At 52.7% G+C, this 20406-nt stretch overlaps 1 protein-coding gene across 7 annotated transcripts in view; it reads left to right on the plus strand.

The window, feature by feature from the left end:
- The window catches only part of LOC144165153 (ubiquitin-protein ligase E3B), a 185111-nt gene that overhangs the window by 128782 nt on the left and 35923 nt on the right, over positions 1-20406 (plus strand). For 6 of the 7 annotated variants that reach the window (XM_077695255.1, XM_077695254.1, XM_077695250.1 and 3 more), the window contains 3 exons: positions 2552-2671; positions 14882-14959; positions 15822-15920. In XM_077695255.1, coding sequence (XP_077551381.1) covers positions 2552-2671; positions 14882-14959; positions 15822-15920 — 297 coding nt within the window. The remainder of the gene's footprint in view (positions 1-2551; positions 2672-14881; positions 14960-15821; positions 15921-20406) is intronic. The other variant, XM_077695256.1, reaches the window with a different exon arrangement.

The following is a 20406-nucleotide window of genomic DNA, read 5'->3' on the forward strand; positions in this document are numbered from 1 at the left end:
ATGCTGCCATTTTGAACTGTGTGGATAGTGGCCTGCGTGCGGTGTGGGGTTTGGTTTTTACAGCACAATGGCACCAAACAAGCGGGGCCATTATAGCCGCTTTTAAAAGAAAAGTTGTTTTAGCCGCGGAGTTGTCGTCGAACGTTCAAGCCTGGCGGGACTTCGGCGTGGATGAAAAAAATGTCCGTCGTTGGAGGACGCAATGGGAGAGGATACTTGCGTGCACCGCAACGAGGATAGCATTCACCGGACCAGGAGAAGGCCGTCACCACGAAATGGAGATGGCATTGGCTGACTTCGTTCGGACGCAGCGAGCAGCTGCCGTTCCAGTAACGACGGAAGTGCTCCAGGCAAAAGCAAGGGAGCTTTCAAGGGAACGAGGCTTATCGCGGGCACACTTCAAAGCTAATCGGGGCTGGCTTTAAATCAAATGCGCTTGATGGTACTGAGGACAGTGCACTGTTTGAAGATGACAGTGATAAAGAAAGCGACGAGGCTAGCAGCGATGATGACTCAGAATGAGCACCGCATCTTCATCTTCAATAAACGTGTTTTCTTTTTGTGAACGCTGACCTCGCCTTTTTGTTCGGCCTACATTCGAGGCAAGTTTTTTTTTTTTTTCGTGGCTTCGGACTTTCGGGGGTCGGCTTAGAATCGGTGCCGGCCTAGATTTGAATAAATACGGTACATCTAACACTAGACTCGATGAGCTAGGCATACACAACAATTGCGAGGAACTAATAGAAGCACATTTAACTAATCAATCAGTCCGTCTCACCAAAACTCCCACAGGTCGACATAAACTAAAACAGCTCAGAATCAACCCCCCAGCTATAATAGCTGAGAGAGAGTCCATTTCTTTAGAAATAAGAGACAGTATAGTCATAAAACCACTGCCAAAGCATATGCACCCAACACATCACCAGTACAGAAGAGAACTTAGGGCACAATATCTACAAAAAAGATACCCCCCAGGTCAAAACGCCCTCTTCGTAGACGCCGCCGAATACCGACATAAAACAGCATTCGCCATTGTTGTAACGAAAGGCACCAGTGCATGCAATAACCATCCGCACGAAAAACCTAGCAGAGGCGGAAGAGGCAGCGGTAGTGGTAGCAGTGGCGCAGCGCCCCACGCCCCCCACAATTATCTCAGATTCCAAAGCTGCTATCCAAAATTTTGCCCAGGGCAACATTTCATCCCTGGCACTCAAAATTCTTGAGAACAATCCCCCCCTCACCCCAGTAGACATACTCTGGACACCGGCCCACACGGGACAGGAAAGGAACGAAACCGCACACTCTCAAGCTCGAGGTCTTACCCTCCGACCCATCTCCCGGGTCAAGGCCATCCAGCGACAGTCTCCTTAACATTGCCGCCTCTGCCGCCGAAGGCTAGCACCCCCGCACCCGGGACTCGCAACAGCCCAAGAGCAAGACTGCACACTTGTACACCTTGTGCACAAACCCCAGCCACCACAGCTGAGCAGTGGCAGCAGCCACCACTGGCATCCCACGACAGGGACCTCCCTGATCGCACGGGTCCTTGTTGGGCTGGTAGCAACGACCACCAACAAGTTCTCACGCTAAAGACAAGCTCAGTTCAATAGAGGTTTCTCTCTCTCTGTTTTTTGTGCAACCCGTTTATAGCAATTATCGGTTATAGTGATGGGTTTTCTTGGCACTTGGATATGGTTATGGGCAGACTAGACACGTACCGCTTGCACACATGTGTCTGGTCCGCTTATGACAGTGTCCAAGTTTTTAAGAGCGTCGAAACTCGGCTGTTTGAACAGTCGAGCGCCCCAGTGGACGAGGCGATGCGAGGCACGCTGACGCATGCTTCCCCTAGCTTGGCCGTTGCCACAGTTCAGAGTGCACTGGAAACTCGCCCTCTGACGCTGCTGCGTGTGTTGCTGCGTTCCCGGAGCCTTGTGTTCACGGGTGACAAGTCTCGGTGATTACCAACCTTGTGCGTGCCGCCACAGATTTTGTTTTGGGCTCAAAGGAGCGCTTGTGCGAGTGCTGCCAGTGTGTGATGTGGCCCAGAGGGAGACAGGAAATTCCACCGACATGTTTGTTTTCCTCTACTAATGGGCATACTCTGGAAGAAAAAAATGGCAAATGTGTCGCCGATGTTCTAGTGCTGCACTTTAGGGCTTTGGCGTGGCAAGTTCTGTCTAAGCTTTGCTTCAAACCAAAAACTGCATACGAATGACAGAGCATTCTGCAGTGAACAAAAGATATAGAAAAACCAATTGTGAAATCTGACCAGAAGAGATGCCTACTTTTCCTGTATTGGCCACAGTGGTGGGCAACTTGTCAGTGATAGGTAATGTCAGCCAGGTACTTCTCTAAACACTGGTCATTTGTGTAGGTAAAATTGGAGAATTCCAAAAAATAATTAACTGTAGTGCTTCTTACGAAATTATGTGACATTAGAAATCAAAAGGAAAAACTTGATTTTTTTGGTGCGGAAGTTCTGCTGCACTGGTGTGCCTTTGTGGCGCTTGTTTCCCGCCTGCGTGACGCGCTGGTGCTGGTGGTGCAGCGGGTGGTGCTGTTCCGCAAGTACGTGGCCAACGAGAAGGCGGTGTTGGGCCTGACGGAGTCTGCCTGCGCCCTGTCCCAGTCGACCCTGATCACTGTGCACCGCACGCGCATTGTCGAGGTGGGTACGGGGGTTGCACTGTGCTGGGAGGGCCCCCACTGCAGCCATCAGATCGTTCAGGCAAAACAACAGTGCAGACGCACAGCAGGACACTGTGTCATAGTGCACTGCACGGGCCCGGGCCGGCCCGAAAGCCCGAGCCCGGCCCGGCCCGCGGGCCGGGCTCGGGCCGGGTAGCACACATTTTCTCGGGCCCGGGCCGGGCTCGGGCTTGAACAAAAAATGTTTCGGGCCTTGCCGGCCCGAGCCGGCCCGAGCAGTGCCTGAGGCACGGCAGTGGTGTGACGCTAATTCTAAATTGTTGATAGCAAGAAGTTTTCCCATTGATAGTTGAGGTTAAGTGCAAAGAAAAAAAAAGCGAAGTGCAATGTCACTATGGCGCTGTTAAAAACATGATAAATAGACGATTCCGCTCAGAAAGCCTTCACATCAATTATAAAACAGACAGTCTGGGCAGCATAGTGGGAGAGAGCAGGCCAGACGAGGGCACTCCAGACACACAATACAACATGCTTTTGTCGCCTTTGTTCTGTTTGTTTTATTTTAAAAAATAAAACAAACAGAACAAAGGCGACATAGACTTCGCACTGTCTACTGTTGCCACCTCCGTGGTAGCAAGCGGCTCCTCGATCACGACGCGTGGCCCTGCATTCCAAGCGCCTGGGCCTCCACAAGAAGCGGGAGACTGAAGAATGGGAGTACAGCTCTTTATTTTGAGTGCACACGTCGAATACACTGCTGTGTACAGGATGGGGGTTAATGGAATAGGCACGAGAGAGGAGACGCGGGGAGAAGCAGTCATTCACAAAACAACACAAACACATCCCCTGAGGCTGGGAGCCGTAAAGATTCCGTCGCCGGGGTCCGCCTCACAGAAGTTCCACGAAGGGTCGTGCGGCCCGCGTCGTCGCTTTGTCTAGAACGGTTGCCGGAACCCCCCCCCCTTGGCGCATATGCGCGGCCGCAGCGTCGTCGGGATGCTACGGGTCCGTGGAGGGCGAAACCAAACCCTACTGAAGCGGTTCCTCGACTTCAGAAAGCAAGCTGTCACCCAAAAATGCCGAGGCAAGCCAGACAAGATCAGCTGCTGCCTTCAAGGTCCGCACATCCCCATTCTTTTGCCGAAAGTAGGAACGCCGGACGCCCACATGTTTTCGTATGGGCGGTATAGTCACAAGTGTGCATAGTTTCGGGGACCAATTTTCAAAGCAGAGCCAATGTTTCGGATAAAAAGTTTTAAAAGCATGATTCAAGGCAGAAAAGAAAACAAACGCAGACAAAATAATGCTGCCTTCATCACTGAAGGGAAAAACAGAAATGAAGTCATGAAAGCGAACACGTCATCTGCTCAAATTTCAGGCGTGTTCGTGTATGAACCCGAATTGAACCCATGGCGCAATCTCCAAGTTCCTTTAGCAACAGATAGTAAAAGCAAAATGCTGTCAAATATTCCAGCAGTAAATGTACGTAAACTTAGTCTGTTGAGTCAACACTAACAAAATCCTAATTATGTTATTGTGATCACAGTATTTCCCATTCATTGCTTTATGTAGTCGCTTTATGATACGCTTTTAGGTTAAAAACAGCAAACGTTTTCGGGCTCATGTTTATAGCCTTTTGGACTCGGGCTGATACTTATAAAGTCTGGCGGGCACGGACTTATTTCATTTAAATTCTACCGGACTCGGGCCGGGCTCGGGCTCACATTTTAAAAATTTGTTGGGCTCGGGCCGGGCTCGGGCTCCCGTTTTAAAAACTTGTCGGGCCCGGGCAGGGCCCGGGCCGTGTCTCTACCGGGCCGGGTCGGCCCGGGCCTAGAAATTCCGGCCCGTGCAGTGCTCTACTGTGTCACCCCTCAGCGCAGAGGGGGCCTCCGGGAGGATGGCCACGCATGGCGGCCGTATGTCCCAGCAGAGTACCGACACCTGTCCATCTTCGAAAGCTTCGGTGCTCAAGACTTTCCAGTATCGAAGCGAATAACACAAAATTGGATTTGGCTTGGAATCGAATTGCAGTATTTAGAAATGTGGGATAAGTTTTGGAAGAGTGCTATTTGAAAGTGCATCAACATGCAGCGCCATTCTGCGCTTTCCCGCACACAGGCCTTCACACAGGCTTTCCCGCACTACTCTAGTGACGGGGGTGCTGCTGGACAGCGCCTGGATGGCAATGGCGTCGGGCCAACTCCGCCCTTGTGCTTCTCCCATACAGGGAACTGTTTTCCCTCTATTCCATAGTCAACTTTCTCATGTTGTTGACCAGGGCAGGGTGCCGAAGCAAGTGTGCATCTCTTTCGGCACCCTGTGGGTGAGAAGGCGCAGCCGTGTGCTGGCGTAGCTTGCTCACCTTGGCCCGAGGAAACAGAAGGGAACGTTCATGCTGGCACACCCTTCGCTCAAGGCGGAAGCCACACTTGAGATGCGGCGCAGGGAGCGAGTCCTGCGAAGAAGGGTGGCGCTGTGCTATGCACCGAGCTTCCGTGCTAGAAATGACATGAGAATAGATGAAAGTTGACCCCGTATGAAATACATTACAGCAAAGCCTGCTGACAGGAGACACTCAAGGGACCCGGGATATTGTAGAAACACAGGTTGACAAAAGTATGGCCTAAGAAACTCCTTCCTTCTTAACGTGTGTTGGTAACGCCCTCTGCAAGCGCCCCCCGTTGTCACAGTGCCATTAATGGGCACCTGTCAGCCTCCACTGCTGATGCCGTCGGCCCGGCCTCCTCCGGTTCATCGCATGATCTGTGAACTCCTCAGACCCCGTCTGCACACGCAAGCTCCTCCTCCTGGAACTTCTGCGGTCTCTTGTTCGAGGGCCCAAGCTTCATCCTTAAGGCCCCTCTTCCATCATGTCTTTTCTCAATAGGGAAGCCAAAAAAGTTGTCCCTAGAGTGTCACTTGTATGCAATGTTGTTCACTTGGCAAACAGGATGCAAATGTCTCTTATCAGCACGAGTCTCTTTGCTATGCAGCTGGACAGCGCGGTTGAGCGGACACACAACACCGCTCATCGTAGCCCAGACAACAACGCAACTCTTTCTTTCAGGGATGTCTGTCCTACACAGCACAGTCCATTTATAATGATACTCAATACACCGGGAAATTCCATTGTTGTGACCGGTTATCGTTCATTCCATTGTTATAACCGGCTTTAAAAAATGCTCTTAGGCAGAGCTCACGAGCACTGAGTGGGCATAACCACAACAGAAGAGCACACAAGAACTCAAAAGTTGTGACACTTTGACGATCGTGGTACTGGCGGCAGTCCTGTTCAGTAGGTGTAACTGATAAGCGACTCAATGGACGGCTCTGGGTGGTACAACCGTCCTTCTCCTCGACAACCTCAGCCGCTGCTTCTTCGCAGAATTGTCCACGGCCAAATAGTCACTGCTTCCCATGCAATGTGATCCCGCAGCTGGGACGTGTCTGTTGTGGAAACGGGTTCGCTTGGCTGTCCTCCGGGACCTGTTTGACTTCGTGCGGGGCACAAGACTTGAGGCTCCCCGGGAGCTGTTCCTAAGATTGCCGCCCGCCCCAGCCGCGTCCATTGGTGCTGGGCGAGAATGTGGGGCTGACGCTGCGTGAAGGGTGGCTTTTTTTCCCTGCTCTCCGTCGAATTCTGCGAGCCACTCTTGGAAGAGCTTTCTGGCCTTCGTTGGTGCTGGGGCGCTGTGAAGCAGCGTGGCTTGCCAGTCACAAAGGGCTCTCGCTCCCGTCGTCCATGTTCGCGCACAAAAGCACGGCCACTGGGACCTTCGAGTGCCGTCACACGCGTTTCCTTTGAGTGTCTTCTTGGGCAGGAGCTGTTGGAAGAGCGCAGTTTCCAGCACTGTATACGTCCTCAAGGTGCCTCAGCACCTCAGGTTGCTTCTCGTCCAGAGAAGCAGTTCTGTGATGCTCCGAATTTTGCAGCTCACTCAATAAAATGGGTATTCGAAATACTTCCTTGCCACTGGTGCCACCAGGGGTTATTGGGCTGTAAAATTAGTTCCAGCTGATGCATCAAAAAACCGCTCCATTTATGGCATTCACCAGGGCTCGTAGTATGAGAAAATATAAAGACTACAGTTTTATGACTACCGTATTTATTCGAAAATAGGTCGAGCACGAATATAGGTCGACCCCCTAAAAATTGAAGTCGCCGAAAAAAAAAATAATATATGTATTCGATTATAGGTCGACCCATACTTTTAAGAAAAAAACTTGAGGAAACTTTTTAAAACTCCCCTTTATTTACAACGCGGTCACCTCACTGGTCGGAGCCACACACTGCGTCGTCGTCGGAACTTGCGCCGCATGCGCCGCAGTTCATTACCCACCCCCGCCCCCGACTGGCTTTGAAGGCTGAACGGCCAATCCCGCCTCGCAGCGCTAACTGTTGAGCTTTGGTCTGAATATCTTCGCAGGACACTCGGTGTCCTTTCGCACGCTCCTCTTCCACGTGCAGCCGGAGTTTTTTCTCGAGAGCATCGTGCCTCCCACCACGAAACGCACGACGCAGTCCCCTACAAGCAAAAAGTTCGTCCCGCTGTTTCCGCCATCCCCTGATCAGCTTTTCATTAACGACTAACTCTCGCTGAGCGGCACAGTTGTTCAAGTTCTCAGCAAACAGGATCACCCGGCGCTTAAAGTCCGACGTGACATCGCAAAATGCGCACGAGAAAAACGTTGTGTGCGGAAATCACAACGAAGCAAACACAAAGAAAGTGCATGAAACGGAGAACGGGAGATAGTAGAGACAGCGAGCGAAGCAGGCAACGCTGTTCCGTTCACGAGGTGGCTACGCTAGGTGGCGAAAGTCACCTTTACCCCCAGTTTACCCCCACCTCGCGCTAGCCGTTACCGCCGCTCCGAAGTCACCAAGCCAAGCCAATCTGGCTCTCTAGCCAAGTACGTAAGCTCGCTCGTGCGGTTCGGCCGCAGGTAATGCGCGATAGCCGGCAGTGACTGTGGGTGGTTTTCTTACGCTGATTGTTTTGTTATTTTTTCCTTTATTTTCTTGCCTGTCTTTGTTCTAGATGCTCCGCGCTGCCGCCTCAAATTGAGGAGCGCCGGGCGCGACGGAGAAACGGATCGCTCGGTGCGCTCGCCATATTTGATCACGACTATAGGTCGAGGTTCTTCGGTCACGATTATAGGTCGACCCTCAATTTTTAAGCACATTTTCGGAAAAAAAAGGTCGACCTATATTCGAATAAATACGGTAACACTGCTTTGTCTAACACTGCTTTGACTTCCTTGCCACTGGTGCCACCAGGGGTTATTGGGCTGTAAAATTAATTCTAGCTGATGCATCAAAAAACCGCTCCATTTATGGCATCCACCAGGGCTCGTAGTATGAGAAAATATAAAGACTACAGTTTTATGACTAACACTGCTTTGTCTATTGTTGACAATAGACAAAGCAGTGTTAGTCATAAAACTGTGGTCTTTATATTTTCTCATACTAAACGTGGCTATCTCCAATTATCTTGGGAACTACTTGACCAACTCAAAAATAGTGGCTGGCCCTCGGTACCGAGTATGTCCGATCATGCAAGCGAAGCCCAGCTTCTTCTGTTTACGAACTTTGCTAGACAGAGGGCACCGCTAAGTGAGCACCGCTTTGTTGACGTCCAGAAAGGCCACAGCCGTCACTGTTTTGTTTTGCGCACATCCTTGTGTCGTGATTTAGCCCCGCGTTCGTGAACCTGGGAGGGTAGGGGTACCCTCCAGCTGAGAGACGACATGTAGCGTGCTGGTGGTGACGGTGACTGACTGCGAGCAGCCCAGCTCGTCGGTGTTTATTGGTCAGCCGCCCACAATGTTGCCCACCGAACCTGGTGGGGCCACTGAACTTAGCGGCCAATGAATATCAGGGTTGGGGGGCACCACACACTTGTCACACCCCTCACCCCCAAGTTTGTTTGTCCTACACAAACACCAAACAACACCTGTCACCCTGGCGAGTAACGGTTCGGCGGTCTCCGCTGTCTCGCACTCCGCCTGAGCACAGGTGTCGAAGCAGTTGTGGCAGCATTGGGTGCCGCCTGTGTCATTCTCGCACCGTCCGCCAGCCTGGCAGGTGTCGCAGGACTTGCACGTGGCGCCACAGTGGCGCGAGTAGCACCAGCCCCTGGTGCTGTGCTGGCAGCGGTCGGTGTGGTTGGATCCCCTGCCTGCTGGCTTCCTGAAGGGGCGGCTGAGGTTGCCAGGCGAGGCCTCACATGGTCCGCGTGCCGGTGCCACGTGGTCCCGTCCGACATGCCAACAAGCAGTGATGACACACTGGCAGGAGAGACCACGTGCCCGGCAGACCAGGGTGGACCAGGCCGGAAGTTCCTGGCGAAGACCGGAGCCCCAGACTCCGGCAAGGACCCAGGAAGGAGTCCAGGCTGAGGTAGTGCGGCGGGCCCGTGGCCAGGCAGCCCGGCTGCGCCAGCAGGGGCGCCAGCACCTGCTCGGGCGCGTACAGGTCCCCGCACAGCATGCACAGCATCAGCCGCAGGTCCGGCCGGGGCCCCACGGCCACGGGCAGCGCCTGGTAGATGTGCAGCCGGCCCGCCCGCCGCTCGATGCTCTCCACCAGCGCGCACAGCTCCTGCTCCAGCCGCACGGGGTCCAGGCCGCCGCCCACGTCCACGAAGGGGCACTGCAGGCTCTTGGCCCGGTTGATGCCCTCCTCGCGCAGGAAGTCCTCCTGGCCCGCAAACACCATGACCAGGGGCAGGCCGTGGAAGGGCAGCCGGTTCTCCTGCTCCAGGTTGACCAGCGGGGTCTTCTCGAGGCTCTCGCGGATGTACTCCAGGCCCGGCTGGCTGGCGTACACGCACAGGCAGCCGTGGGGCAGGGGCTCCGTGCGGAACGAGTTGTGCGGCAGGCCCACGTCGCCGTCGATGATCCTGAAGTCCAGCGCGTACTGGGCCTTGTCGTCGAGCCGGAAGCCCTGCGGGTGCGCCTGCCGCATGGCTTGCGCCACCTGCTGGGCGCTTCCCCCGGCGCCCAGCACCACCAGGTGCAGCAGGCGGCCGCTGGCGCCCAGCACCCCGCCGCCGTTGGTGCCGGCCCCCCGCCGGTGCAGCAGCTGCTCGATGACGCCGTCCATGCAGTCGGGCTGGGCGGGGCAGTGCTCCCTCTGGCACATGAATACTTGCCGCCGTGCAGTGTGTCCCCACCCCGGGCTGGAACAGGGCCTCGAACTTGATCAGGAGGCTCGGGACGTCTTCCACCGCATGCACTGCTTCCTGGTACTCCGGCAGCCGCACGCCCAAAGCCTGGATCCAGTTCCGGCCCAGCAGCGTCAGTGACGGCCCCTTGGTCAGGTACAGGGAGGAGAGCAGGAGAGCGAAGACGCGGGTCCCGCAGCTGGCCAGGAAGATGTCGCGCTGTTTTGCCTCGGGTGTGTCGTTCGCTCGAAAAAACACGCCGACTTGTTCCTCGTGGACCGGCCAGGCGCACCCTTCACCGTCGAACGGCTCGAGCCTCCCGTACAGCGGCATGGCGTAATGGCGGCTGGCTTGAGAGGGTGGTGTCTCGGCGTTCTCGGTTGCGGCGCTCTTGGTGGCTCCGGCCCTCATCGCCAGTGTCACGATTTAGCCCCACGTTCGTGAACCTGGGAGGGTAGGGGTACCCTCCAGCCGAGAGACGACATGCAGCGTGCTGGTGGTGACGGTGACTGACCGCGAGCTGCTGTGCTCGTCGGTGTTTATTGCTCAGCCGCCCACAATGTTGCCCACCGAGCCTGGTGGGCCACTGAACTTAGCGGCCAACAAATATCAGGGTTGGGCGGCGCCACACACTTGTCACAGAAGGCCACGGCCGGGCTGGAGGAGCGGCGAACGCGCACTTTCATATGGCCTGCGCTTCGGGTATAGTTCCCACCTTTCACCACCGCTAGTTTGTGGCGCTGCGGACCAACCCTCGCCGGTTGACCTACAACAAGGGCGGGGTAGAGCAGCGGCGGCGCTCGCACATTTGCCACTGCCCTAGCCCTGCCGTGGCTACAGGTGATACCTGTCCGTGTAAATTTACATGTGCGTCATTAAAATAGGTGACTCCTTCCCCCCTTCTGCATTTTTGGTGTAATAGGGTCAAACAGCCTGACATTATCACTCGGAAGCGCCTAATCAAAAAATTGAAAGACACATTTTAACTCGGGGCACATGAAGAAAAATATGCGAGGCCTTCATATCTTATCAGCGACTGTATTATATGAAAATGGTGAGGCAGGCAATAAACGCGGCATTTTCCGTGACTGAAATATCAGTTCTTATTTTTCCTTTCGGATGATGCCTTGGTTTGCACATGGAAAGGGCACGACCAGTGACGCGAATGATTTCCCGTCGAGGGAGAGACGGGTATCGGTTAGCTGAAAGTGTTTCTGCTGTTCACGCTCCGGTCGGTCTGAGCGGACCGCAGGTAGCGGAGCGCACTGTCAAAAACATACAGCTAAAACTCTTAATCATGCAACTGAAGCACACAGCCAGTCTTCTTTTTGGTGAGATATAGCAGCGATGGTATTCCGCGGTCGATCCAAAACACGTGCGGCAAGCGTTGTCGGCTTGCTCGGCCAGAGGCGATGCGTCGACTAAGAAAAGAGAGGGTTGGGAGAGTAGAGGGTTGGTACGAAGCGCCCTCACTCTGTCAAGAATCTGCTGTATCGTTTCCTTGTTGGGTGCGCAGGCCATATGAAAGTGCGCGCTCGCCGCTCCTCCAGTCCGGCCGTGAGAAGGCACAGCTTTCCTTCTGCGCGTTGCTTCTTTTCTCTCTCTCTCGGTCGATAACACTCCGTCCTGTCGCCGTTGCAGCGCATTCCGCAAACTTAAGCCACTTGATAGACGCCTTTGCAAGGGCGTGGGCACAGTGCCAAAAGCAGGCGGCAGGCCATGACGGTGCGGCTCGGCCTACCCAGTGTTGCGCGGAGGCGTGGTAGATGGCGCTGCGCTCGCTCGGCAAAATTGACTGCACGGAGCCTATGCTGGCAAGTTTTGCAGAATTTGCTTGAAAATTAAAAGAAGTTGTTAAAGGAGCCATGAAGAGAAAATAGTACTGGGTTTAATTTGAAAGAACTAGAATTCAGTATCTCACTACAGCCACGAAAGATGTTTTTTTAATGAAAATAAGCAAGAAGAGTTTAAAAACTTTAAAATTTTGTGCCACAGTGACATGTTATGAGCAAGAATGACGTCATACGGGCCGACAATAAAACATAATTTTCAGTGCGTTAACTGCATGTTAGCATTCAAGTGATGCGGTCAAATGGAACTACTAGAGGCCGCATTACAGACGTCCAGTCATGTGTTGTCGCGACAGGTCAGTTAGGCGGCTGCCAATTGCACAAACAAGGTTCCGTGACGTCGTAGAAAAGTTGCGGAAAATTGGCTAGGGGGTCGCCACGGCTTCACACGTTTTCTTTAAAATATCTCCGTTATTTGTTCGAAGATTGCGATGATATTGGTATCATTGTTAAGCAGTCTTTCTAATAAACCCAACTTGTAATTTGTCTTCATGGCTCCTTTAAGTGGCGTTCATTTGAGTGGCTAAAAAAAGAATGACTGAAAAGTACGTTGCGATGCGGTTGGATTTGTGCATGTTTTGTGTATAGTGCGGCACCACTTAAGATGCGCATTTTCGCGGCTCCCGTGATGCAGGTTACTAGCCGTCTCCACTGTACTATGTGCAGCAGGAGCCTGTTGGCGCAGTGGCTGCCAGGACGCACGGCTGCAAACGGGAATGCGGGGAAATTGTGTGCACGTCTTGTTTTATTGACACACTGCAGGGGTGGAACGTTGGGCGCCAAACTTGTCTTCCTGCGCCATCATGCGCAGAACCGCGTCTGTTGCGCCAACTCAGCACCGTCCTGCGCCCCACAGCCTGAACTCAGCCACGAGATGCGACGGCCGCCGTGCCTCAGGACTTGGCTGAAACATTGTTGTTTTTTGGTTTCACTGCACCTATGGAAGTTGTCCTTTGCTTAGCTGTAAGGCCGCAGACACTGCACGCCTCCTCCGCCTTTGTGTCGCATTTGCACCGTTTTGTTTTTTTGCTCATGCTGGCTGCTGTGCCACAATACATTGAAAATGACCCAAAGTGGTTGAAATGCTTTTGTCAAACAGATAGGAGACAGACTAATATTCACATGAAAGGTTGGAGGTTATTGGAGGTGAACTTCAATTTAGTCGACCATTTTTGACGAGTGTAGCTGCAGGACAAACAGGGTCTCACTTCCTAATTCAGTTCACCTTTGTTGTGAGGTAATTTCTCATTTTCGCCTGGGAACTTTGGAGTTAGCTCTGCTTATGTTCAGGATGGTCCAGCATAAATTATGCCTTCTCTCATTATGTAGTCAACTCTCGCAACTCCGTGATGGGTGAAGACAACGCCATGTTCTGCTGTGTGCGCACTGAAACCGCTGTTCGATAGAAAAAAATGCAGGCAGCCACCTTGCTTTATGCAGTGCGGTCGCGAGTTCGCCTAATTAAGGGGGGACGTGGCAAGTAAAATGACTTTTTTGTTTATGGACCAAATTGAATCAAGTTAGAAGCATTTGTGTAGCTAACCATTCCAACAACAAAACTGGAATCAGTTTAAAGATACCATCTGAGTTAAAAAACTAATCACCTGAAACTTGAAATCGGCATAATTAACTAATTATGTAAGAAGTCAACAAGATTTTTACATCAGTGTGATCGGAAGTGTCTATTCTGTGCAAGGAAGCTATCGGATTATGGCATTATAATGAAAAAATTGCCCGAAACGGAGCGGCATAACATGTTGCACAACTCTAAACTTACACCCCATAGACGAAAACTGACTGCATTTTTGTGCTCAGGATGTTGAAATACACTCAATGTGTAAATCTCAAGCACATAGGCTAAAAAATAACAAAAATGTCCTCAAGACCAGTGTCCCCCCTTAATTAACTGCATAAAATCTCCTAATTTGCATGAATTGGGTCCATAAATAGCAAGAATAGTTTTTCTTGCCGCGTGCCCCCTCAACACTGCCGCCTAGCAGACATGAAGCGAGGCCTGTGCGCCGGTCTTCTTGGACTCTGCGCGGGAGGTATGTGCCCTTTGCTCGGCGGCGATGACGGGGCGCACTCGCTCTTTCCCGGTGCTCCACAAGGCCATTCAGGCTGCTCCACGCCTTCTACAAGAGGGCCCGGTCCCAGCACTGCTCCCAGACCACCGGGTTGCACCCCTATGCGGAGCCTGAAGCAGGAGTGGGCGAGCGTGGAAGGACAGTTCAATGGACTATTGAATGGACAGTGCAGTAATGCGGTATTTGCACATCTAGACACAGGCTTCTATAAACGTAAGAGCTGAGTATGCAAAACTTGGCCATGACAAACTTAAGGGCAGCAGTGCACTTGTTGCAGTGTAGGACAGCAGAGAAACATGTAGGACAGTGGGAAACATTTTTACTGCAATGCAAGCAGTAAGGAAACAATTATGGGAGTTCTTTTTGGAATGCAAGTGCAGAGTTGCAGTCAAGCACACTAAATGGCAAAGCATTCCAGTCAGTTGCTGTGATTGGGCAGCAGCACCCCCGTGAAAGCTTCTCGAGGGCTGGGCTCGGTCACTGACAGCCGGGGTGAAAGAGGTGACATCTGTGCGAACAAAGGCCTGGCCTGCTTGGGGCACCTCGTGATGCAGAGGGAAATGGTGCACCTTTCAGCAGCAGACGAGGCATCGTGGGAGGAGTAGAAACGTGGGATGTTCCAGTTGAGAGGAAAAGTTGTCCTGGTCCACCTTTAGTGTATCTCTGCGGCTTTCTTAACGGTCCTGGCGACCTATGGAGGTTAAACTTTGGTTCGCCCTTGGTGCGTGCGTAGCAGGGGGTGCGCTGGCAGAGGAAGACCACGCTGGTCTCGGGTGGCCAGGTGGTGTCTGCTGCCAAAGAAGCCACTGGGCATGATCGGCATGTCACTGCGCAGCCCTGCAGCCTGCAGAGTCTGTGTGGGTGGGTTTCCACTGGGACACTGTCTGGCCTCTCCCCCGCAACGGGCGCCTGCCGTTCTTGCTCTGTGGCCCCGGGCCAGGAGGGAAGGAAGCCGCTGGTGCATTTCCCCGAAAGGGCAGGGCTGAGAGGGACACCCAGAGGAAGGGATGCGCGCAGTGTTTGCCCGCTGGCTGGGTGTGTTGCTCGCACCCAGCTGTCGCAGGTGTGTCCGCAGACGTAGCACGCGAGGAGGCACGTTTCTCGCTTCCCCCCTGTTGTGCAGGACGGCTACCAGCAGCTGGCCATGCTGCCCCCGCAGGCCCTCAAGGGCGTCATCCGGGTGCGCTTCATCAACGAACAGGTCAGTGGGTCAAGGCAGCATTGCTGTCCAAATGCGCACCTGGGGGAAGCCACTGCTTAGTGTCCTGTGTACTTCTTCTTCGTCCACGTCTATTTTTCGCTAGTAAAATGCAGTCAGATAACCAACTAGCCCAACTTTATGCCTTAATCGTGGGAGCTTGTTGATTGCCACGGATATAGGCAAGAAATAATGGGTCTGTTCGCATGTACAAGGCCCATTGTGTGCAATGGCCATTGGTCTAATATTAGCGCATTAGCCCAACAGTTCCTTTGTTGCCGTGGGCAAGTTCAAACGAAGCAGTTTTGTCGCCCGGTGGGCATAAACATGTGGCTGATTGTGTAGTCCTGCAGGAAGCCCCCCACTGCATAGCTGCAGTCGAAAAAGCTGTTCACACCTGCACGGCCCTTGTTGGTGCACCAGGACGGCCCCCCTGTGTTGACCAGTTGAGAGTCGGCTGGGACCCACCACTGCCATCATGGTCTTCTTGAACCATCGCCATTTTGACCATGTCTTGGCACGGCAATAGCAGCGCACTATTGCCTGCTTCTTTTATTTCCTGAAAGCAGCGGGTGGAAGTTGAAACCAAAATAACCGTGCCTGCATTGTACTTCACCTGCGGAGAACAAGCGCGATAGGCTTAGGCATGCACTAAGCCATGCACCAAGTGCCTCTTTGTGCTAATGTTCTTTTTCAGAGACGTACAATTGAGTGTGCAGAATTTGTGTGTGTGTCCTGGAGGTCCGGCCACCTTGCTTGCACGCAAGTGCTTTCAGCATCGGGCCTGTAGATCGGGCCTGTGTACTTGAGCATGCAGAGGGCCCAGAGCGGTGCTGGCTAGAGCTCTGCGGCATCCCCGGCGCAGGGCCTGGACGAGGCGGGCATTGACCAGGACGGCGTGTTCAAGGAGTTCCTCGAGGAGACCATCAAGCGCGTGTTTGACCCCTCCCTCAACCTCTTCCGGGTAAGTGTGGCAAGCGGGGGAACACAGCGTATACAGTGGAACCCCGGTATACGGCTGCTGCCAAAAGACTGCGCGAAAGTGTCTAGGCATCAGGGTACGGGTAAATGTCGGCCTAGTGGATGGTCTCACGCGACAGGTGGGCCAAGAACTTATTTAACTGCTATACCCTCAGCTAAAATGCGAAGTTTCAAAGGAAAAAGAAACGTCCATCTTGCACCCCAGGGCGTCTGCCCTAGCCCGCCAGCACTGCGCCTCGCACACGCGAGATGTGCTGGCCAGGCTGACGCGGCCGAGCAAATTGGGAGGGGCAGAGGTGAGCGTGGGGAACTGCTGCCAAGGCCACGATTGCATGCGGCAAGAGGGGGAGCGAGCGCCTTGAACGGCACACACTGGGTTCGAGCTGGCAAGGAAAGCGGGCGGTCCCCGTGGGGTTGCAGCGTGTCGGCTGGATGGGAGCTTCAAATTCACGGTCCGCCGGCCACCTGGACTTTGGCTTCTCACAGTTGGCATTCTGCTGCCGCATGGGACCGTTGAAGGTGAACTGCCACGTTCCTCTGGGCGTGCATCTATTCGGCAGGTGGTCTTGGCAGCGGCAAACGGGGGTTGAGAATAAAGAAAGGCTGGGACAAGGCGGCGAAGCGGTGTTTTACACCACTTTGGAAAAAAGCCGGTTTATCCCCACCAGGGTCCATCATGTGAAGCAGACCGCATTGTTTCTGTAAGAAGTTTGCCGGGACCACAGTGGTCCATCGTAAGGAGCGGGTCGTCATAAGACCGGGGGACGTACTATCGGGGTTCCACTGTAGTTGTGTTTTTCTTTTTTTCTTTTTCCGTGTTTCCCCGTGTCAAGTATGCAGTCAAGAGTGTGGGCACATGGTAAAGTAGTGCTTGAAACAGGACGAAAGCAGAGAAGGCACACACGACGGCGCTAACTCGCAACTAGGGTATAATAATTTTTTTCTCTTTCTGTGTGTGTAAACAGAAACATTTTTAACTTCTCTGAAGTGTAGTTGCATTAGTGGGCAAAGCAGCGTTTAGCTCCTCTTAGTTTCCCATGCCGGTGATGTTCTATTTCTTTTTCATTTGTCTGAAGTCTTGTTAGATATAAAATGAAGGCAAACTTTTTATTACTATTAGGCGAAAAAGGGAACATCTCTAGTCTTCTCTGAATTGTTTCTCATGTCAGCAGTGGTGCTGTCATAACACAAACATTTTTCATTCGTCTCAAGTTCAGCCAGGTGTAACTATTCAAAGCATTGGTTATCTCTAGCTTTAAAACAAACCTCACTGATGCCGTCTGTAGTCCATCCAAAATGCACTGCACTCTGATCATGGGTGAGGTGAAGAAAAACTTCCCCTTTCATAGGAATCGGTAAAACACAAAAGTGAACTGTGCAGCGAAATCTGCAGCTGAGCACGACTTGCAAGTCGGCTGCTGTCTTGTGGGTGTGCTTGGCGAGTGACGTCCTGCTGGCGGGTCGCTTCGGCAAAGGTGTACTGGCGTCATTTCCGTGATCGATATGACGTCAGGGAAATCTTGGGGTATCCTGGCATAAAACACTTTCGTGTTAAAATATAAAACCCGAAAATGAACAACCGTAAGTATGACGTACTCTTTAGTACTAAAGGTTGCTTCCCCGCAAGAAGACCCTGTGTGCAGGGGTGCGCCCTTTACAGGCCGCTTGCTTCGTTGTACTGGTGTCACTTCCATTGGATTTGGAGAGGGGTGCATGGATGGGCAAAAGTAGACAGAAAATGCCTTCTGACGACGGTGGGTAAATGCTACGGGAGGTCATGGGATGCCCGTGTGGTAAAGTGTGGGATTTGAGGGTTGGTGTGCTGCGTGGAGTGTCGGAATGACCCAATGGCCAATGCCTCATCTGAGGAAGTGCGGGCGGGACCGACGACGAGAAGGAAGAAGACGGAGGTGCGCGAAGGAGGAACGGAAAAGACGAAGCTGCTCGTTCCCTGGTTTTCGGACCTCCGGGCCGGCAAGCGGGCCTGGCGTGCCCGAGGAGCATGCTGACAGCCCCGGTGCCCGCATGCCTGGGAGCCTGATAGTGTGTGCGCTCAAGGCTCGGCATCAACAGTCTCGCCCGGTCACCTAGACCGAGGTGGCGTAGGATGCCGGCGGGACGTAAACTTTTTGTGTCTGCAACTGTCCGCGTGTCCTGTGAGGTAGTCGCAAGTATGCTGTTTCGGTGTGTTTTTGCGTAATCGGAAATGTATCGGAACGAGTCGTTAGATCTGGTGTGAGGTGCTGGTTGGACCTCTGACCCTTACAGCCCATATGAGCAAAGTACTAGAGAGCACAGTTGCAGTGCAGTAAACTGTCCCGATAATCGTCTGCTTGCTTATGGGGTGATTTGTTTGGTGCCCAACTGGCTTTATACGTAGCAGCGACCTGCCCACGCTTGGCGATGCTGCATGCCGAACTGGTTATTGACTTTTTTTAGTTCTTGCCGTAGCCACCGTGTTCTGAATTTGATCCCCATTTCTCCGCTGTATGCGCGTTTGCTCACCTGTCATCATTTCGTCTTTTTCTTGGTCAGGTGTACTCAGCCCTTGGCGATATGGGGGAAGTGCACGCCCTAAAGGCGCCATGAAGACAAAATACAAGTTTTATTCGAAAGGTTTTGTGTTGTATAGTGTCCCCAGCGCTTGCGTGGGAGCAAATGATGCCGTATTCACTGAGAAATTAATCAATTTAGGTTAAATTTTTGGTTCTCCTGTCAAATCATGTCTTTTGGTGAAGTCTACAATAAAGTCATAGCGGTTCATATACAAACGAACTTCCACTGCACCATTCAGCTCTGCAGCCTTGCTTGCCGTCAAACCTACCAGATGGCGCTAGCTACTTAGCACTCCGCCGTTGCTTTCTTTTTGATCGTATTTACGCCTGGCTTGTTTTTGTTATGGTAGAAAGTAATTGCTTAGTGAAAAATGGAGTATGCGTGACAAACAGGGCCACGTAGGGAAAAGTTGATTACGTCATTCGGCAATCGTCGTATAAGACAACGCCAAAGCGTTGGGCTGCTGTGCAGCTAAAACAAGCATAGTGCGCCCAGTACCAACAGCAGCGCGCATTGGTACTTCTATGTTTACGTGTATTTTCGTAACTTTTGCTGTTTACCGCACCATTCCTACTGCTGTAAAATGGATATGCACTACATTTAGGCGCAAATAGCCCGTTCAGCAAGCTCTGCCTAATTTGCGTTTCTTTTGCTGGCCTCTGCCAGTCACAGAGCTGGCTGGTACAACATCATAGGTTCTGTTGCGGGAAATGAGCGAGTGGGTGGCATGGCCTTTACCTTTTTTTCCTAATTATAAAGCTTATTTGAGCGAAGTTCATGTTAAAAGTGGTGTCAGTATGATTCTAACGAGGCAATCTTTTGAATGAACCAAGCTTGTGTTTTGTCTTCATGCCTCCTTTAAGCTGTGGAGTCCACTTATACCAATACCGGGTGAAACAATATATCGGACAAGGATGAATGACTGTGGCACCGTCCGTTTTCGTATCTGTTTTAATAAGGTAAAATACAACCCTTATAATAATGCTCCGGGGCCATGATATCGGATATAACGAGTGGATCTGGTGACAGCGCGCATCGACAATCAGAGCTGCCGCCGCCTTCTGTCCACCCCTCAGAGAACGAGTTGACTGGGCCACTTATGAGGAAGGGAGAGGAGGAGAGCTGTTTTCTCTCCGAACCCCGCTCACGAACTCACTCGCCCGTTCGCTTATTACATTCACCTGTTGTGTCAAGTGCGCACTGCTTTGAACGTGACTGTGTGCCTGTTCAACTGGCTCAGTTTTTCTGCGAAAGGGAGGTTAAGACCGATGTCTGAGTGGCAGGCCATCATAAGAGGCCATCATTGCGCGGATACAAGTTCCAGACAGTGGTTGAGTAGCCCACTTGGAAGCGCCTTTGCAGGAGGCATCATACAGCCCCCCAGGGACTTTGTTTTTGCCCAGGACCTTTCACTCAGCTAGGTAGAGCACATGTTGATGCCCTTGAGAAAGATGTGCGCCAGCTTCGTGTGAAGCCCACTGGCTGTGGTATCTTTTCTGCAGACAAGTAGTAGTACGACCTTGCTTGCATGCAAATGAAATGGTCTAACCTCTGTTTTGTCTGTTTTCCTTTGCACTTGTGGCAATTATCGGTTGTAACGACGGGTTTTTCTTGGCACTTGGCCCCGCAGGGGGCACCTTGTGTACTCAAGGTGTTTTGGTGAGTAGCGCCACCACGGTCCCGAGCTCCGCAGGGGTGCTTACTGCCGTAGGCACTTGGTGTCTTGCAACACCACGGACCCGAGCACATGTGGGTTGGACCCACCCACGTCCCGGCTGTGCGTGGCTTTGCCGTGTCTGGGGAAAAGGGAATCCTGGTGGCTGAGCCAAAGCCAGGGTTGTTTTGGACCTTTACGGCCCCCCAGCAGCGGCAACACGCCACTTCGGCCCCCGCTTCTCGCAGACTGTGCCCCC

Source organism: Haemaphysalis longicornis, unplaced genomic scaffold (assembly GCF_048455015.1).
Source record: "Haemaphysalis longicornis isolate Haplotype H1 unplaced genomic scaffold, Haemaphysalis longicornis Haplotype H1 scaffold_14, whole genome shotgun sequence".
NCBI lineage: Eukaryota > Metazoa > Arthropoda > Arachnida > Ixodida > Ixodidae > Haemaphysalis > Haemaphysalis longicornis.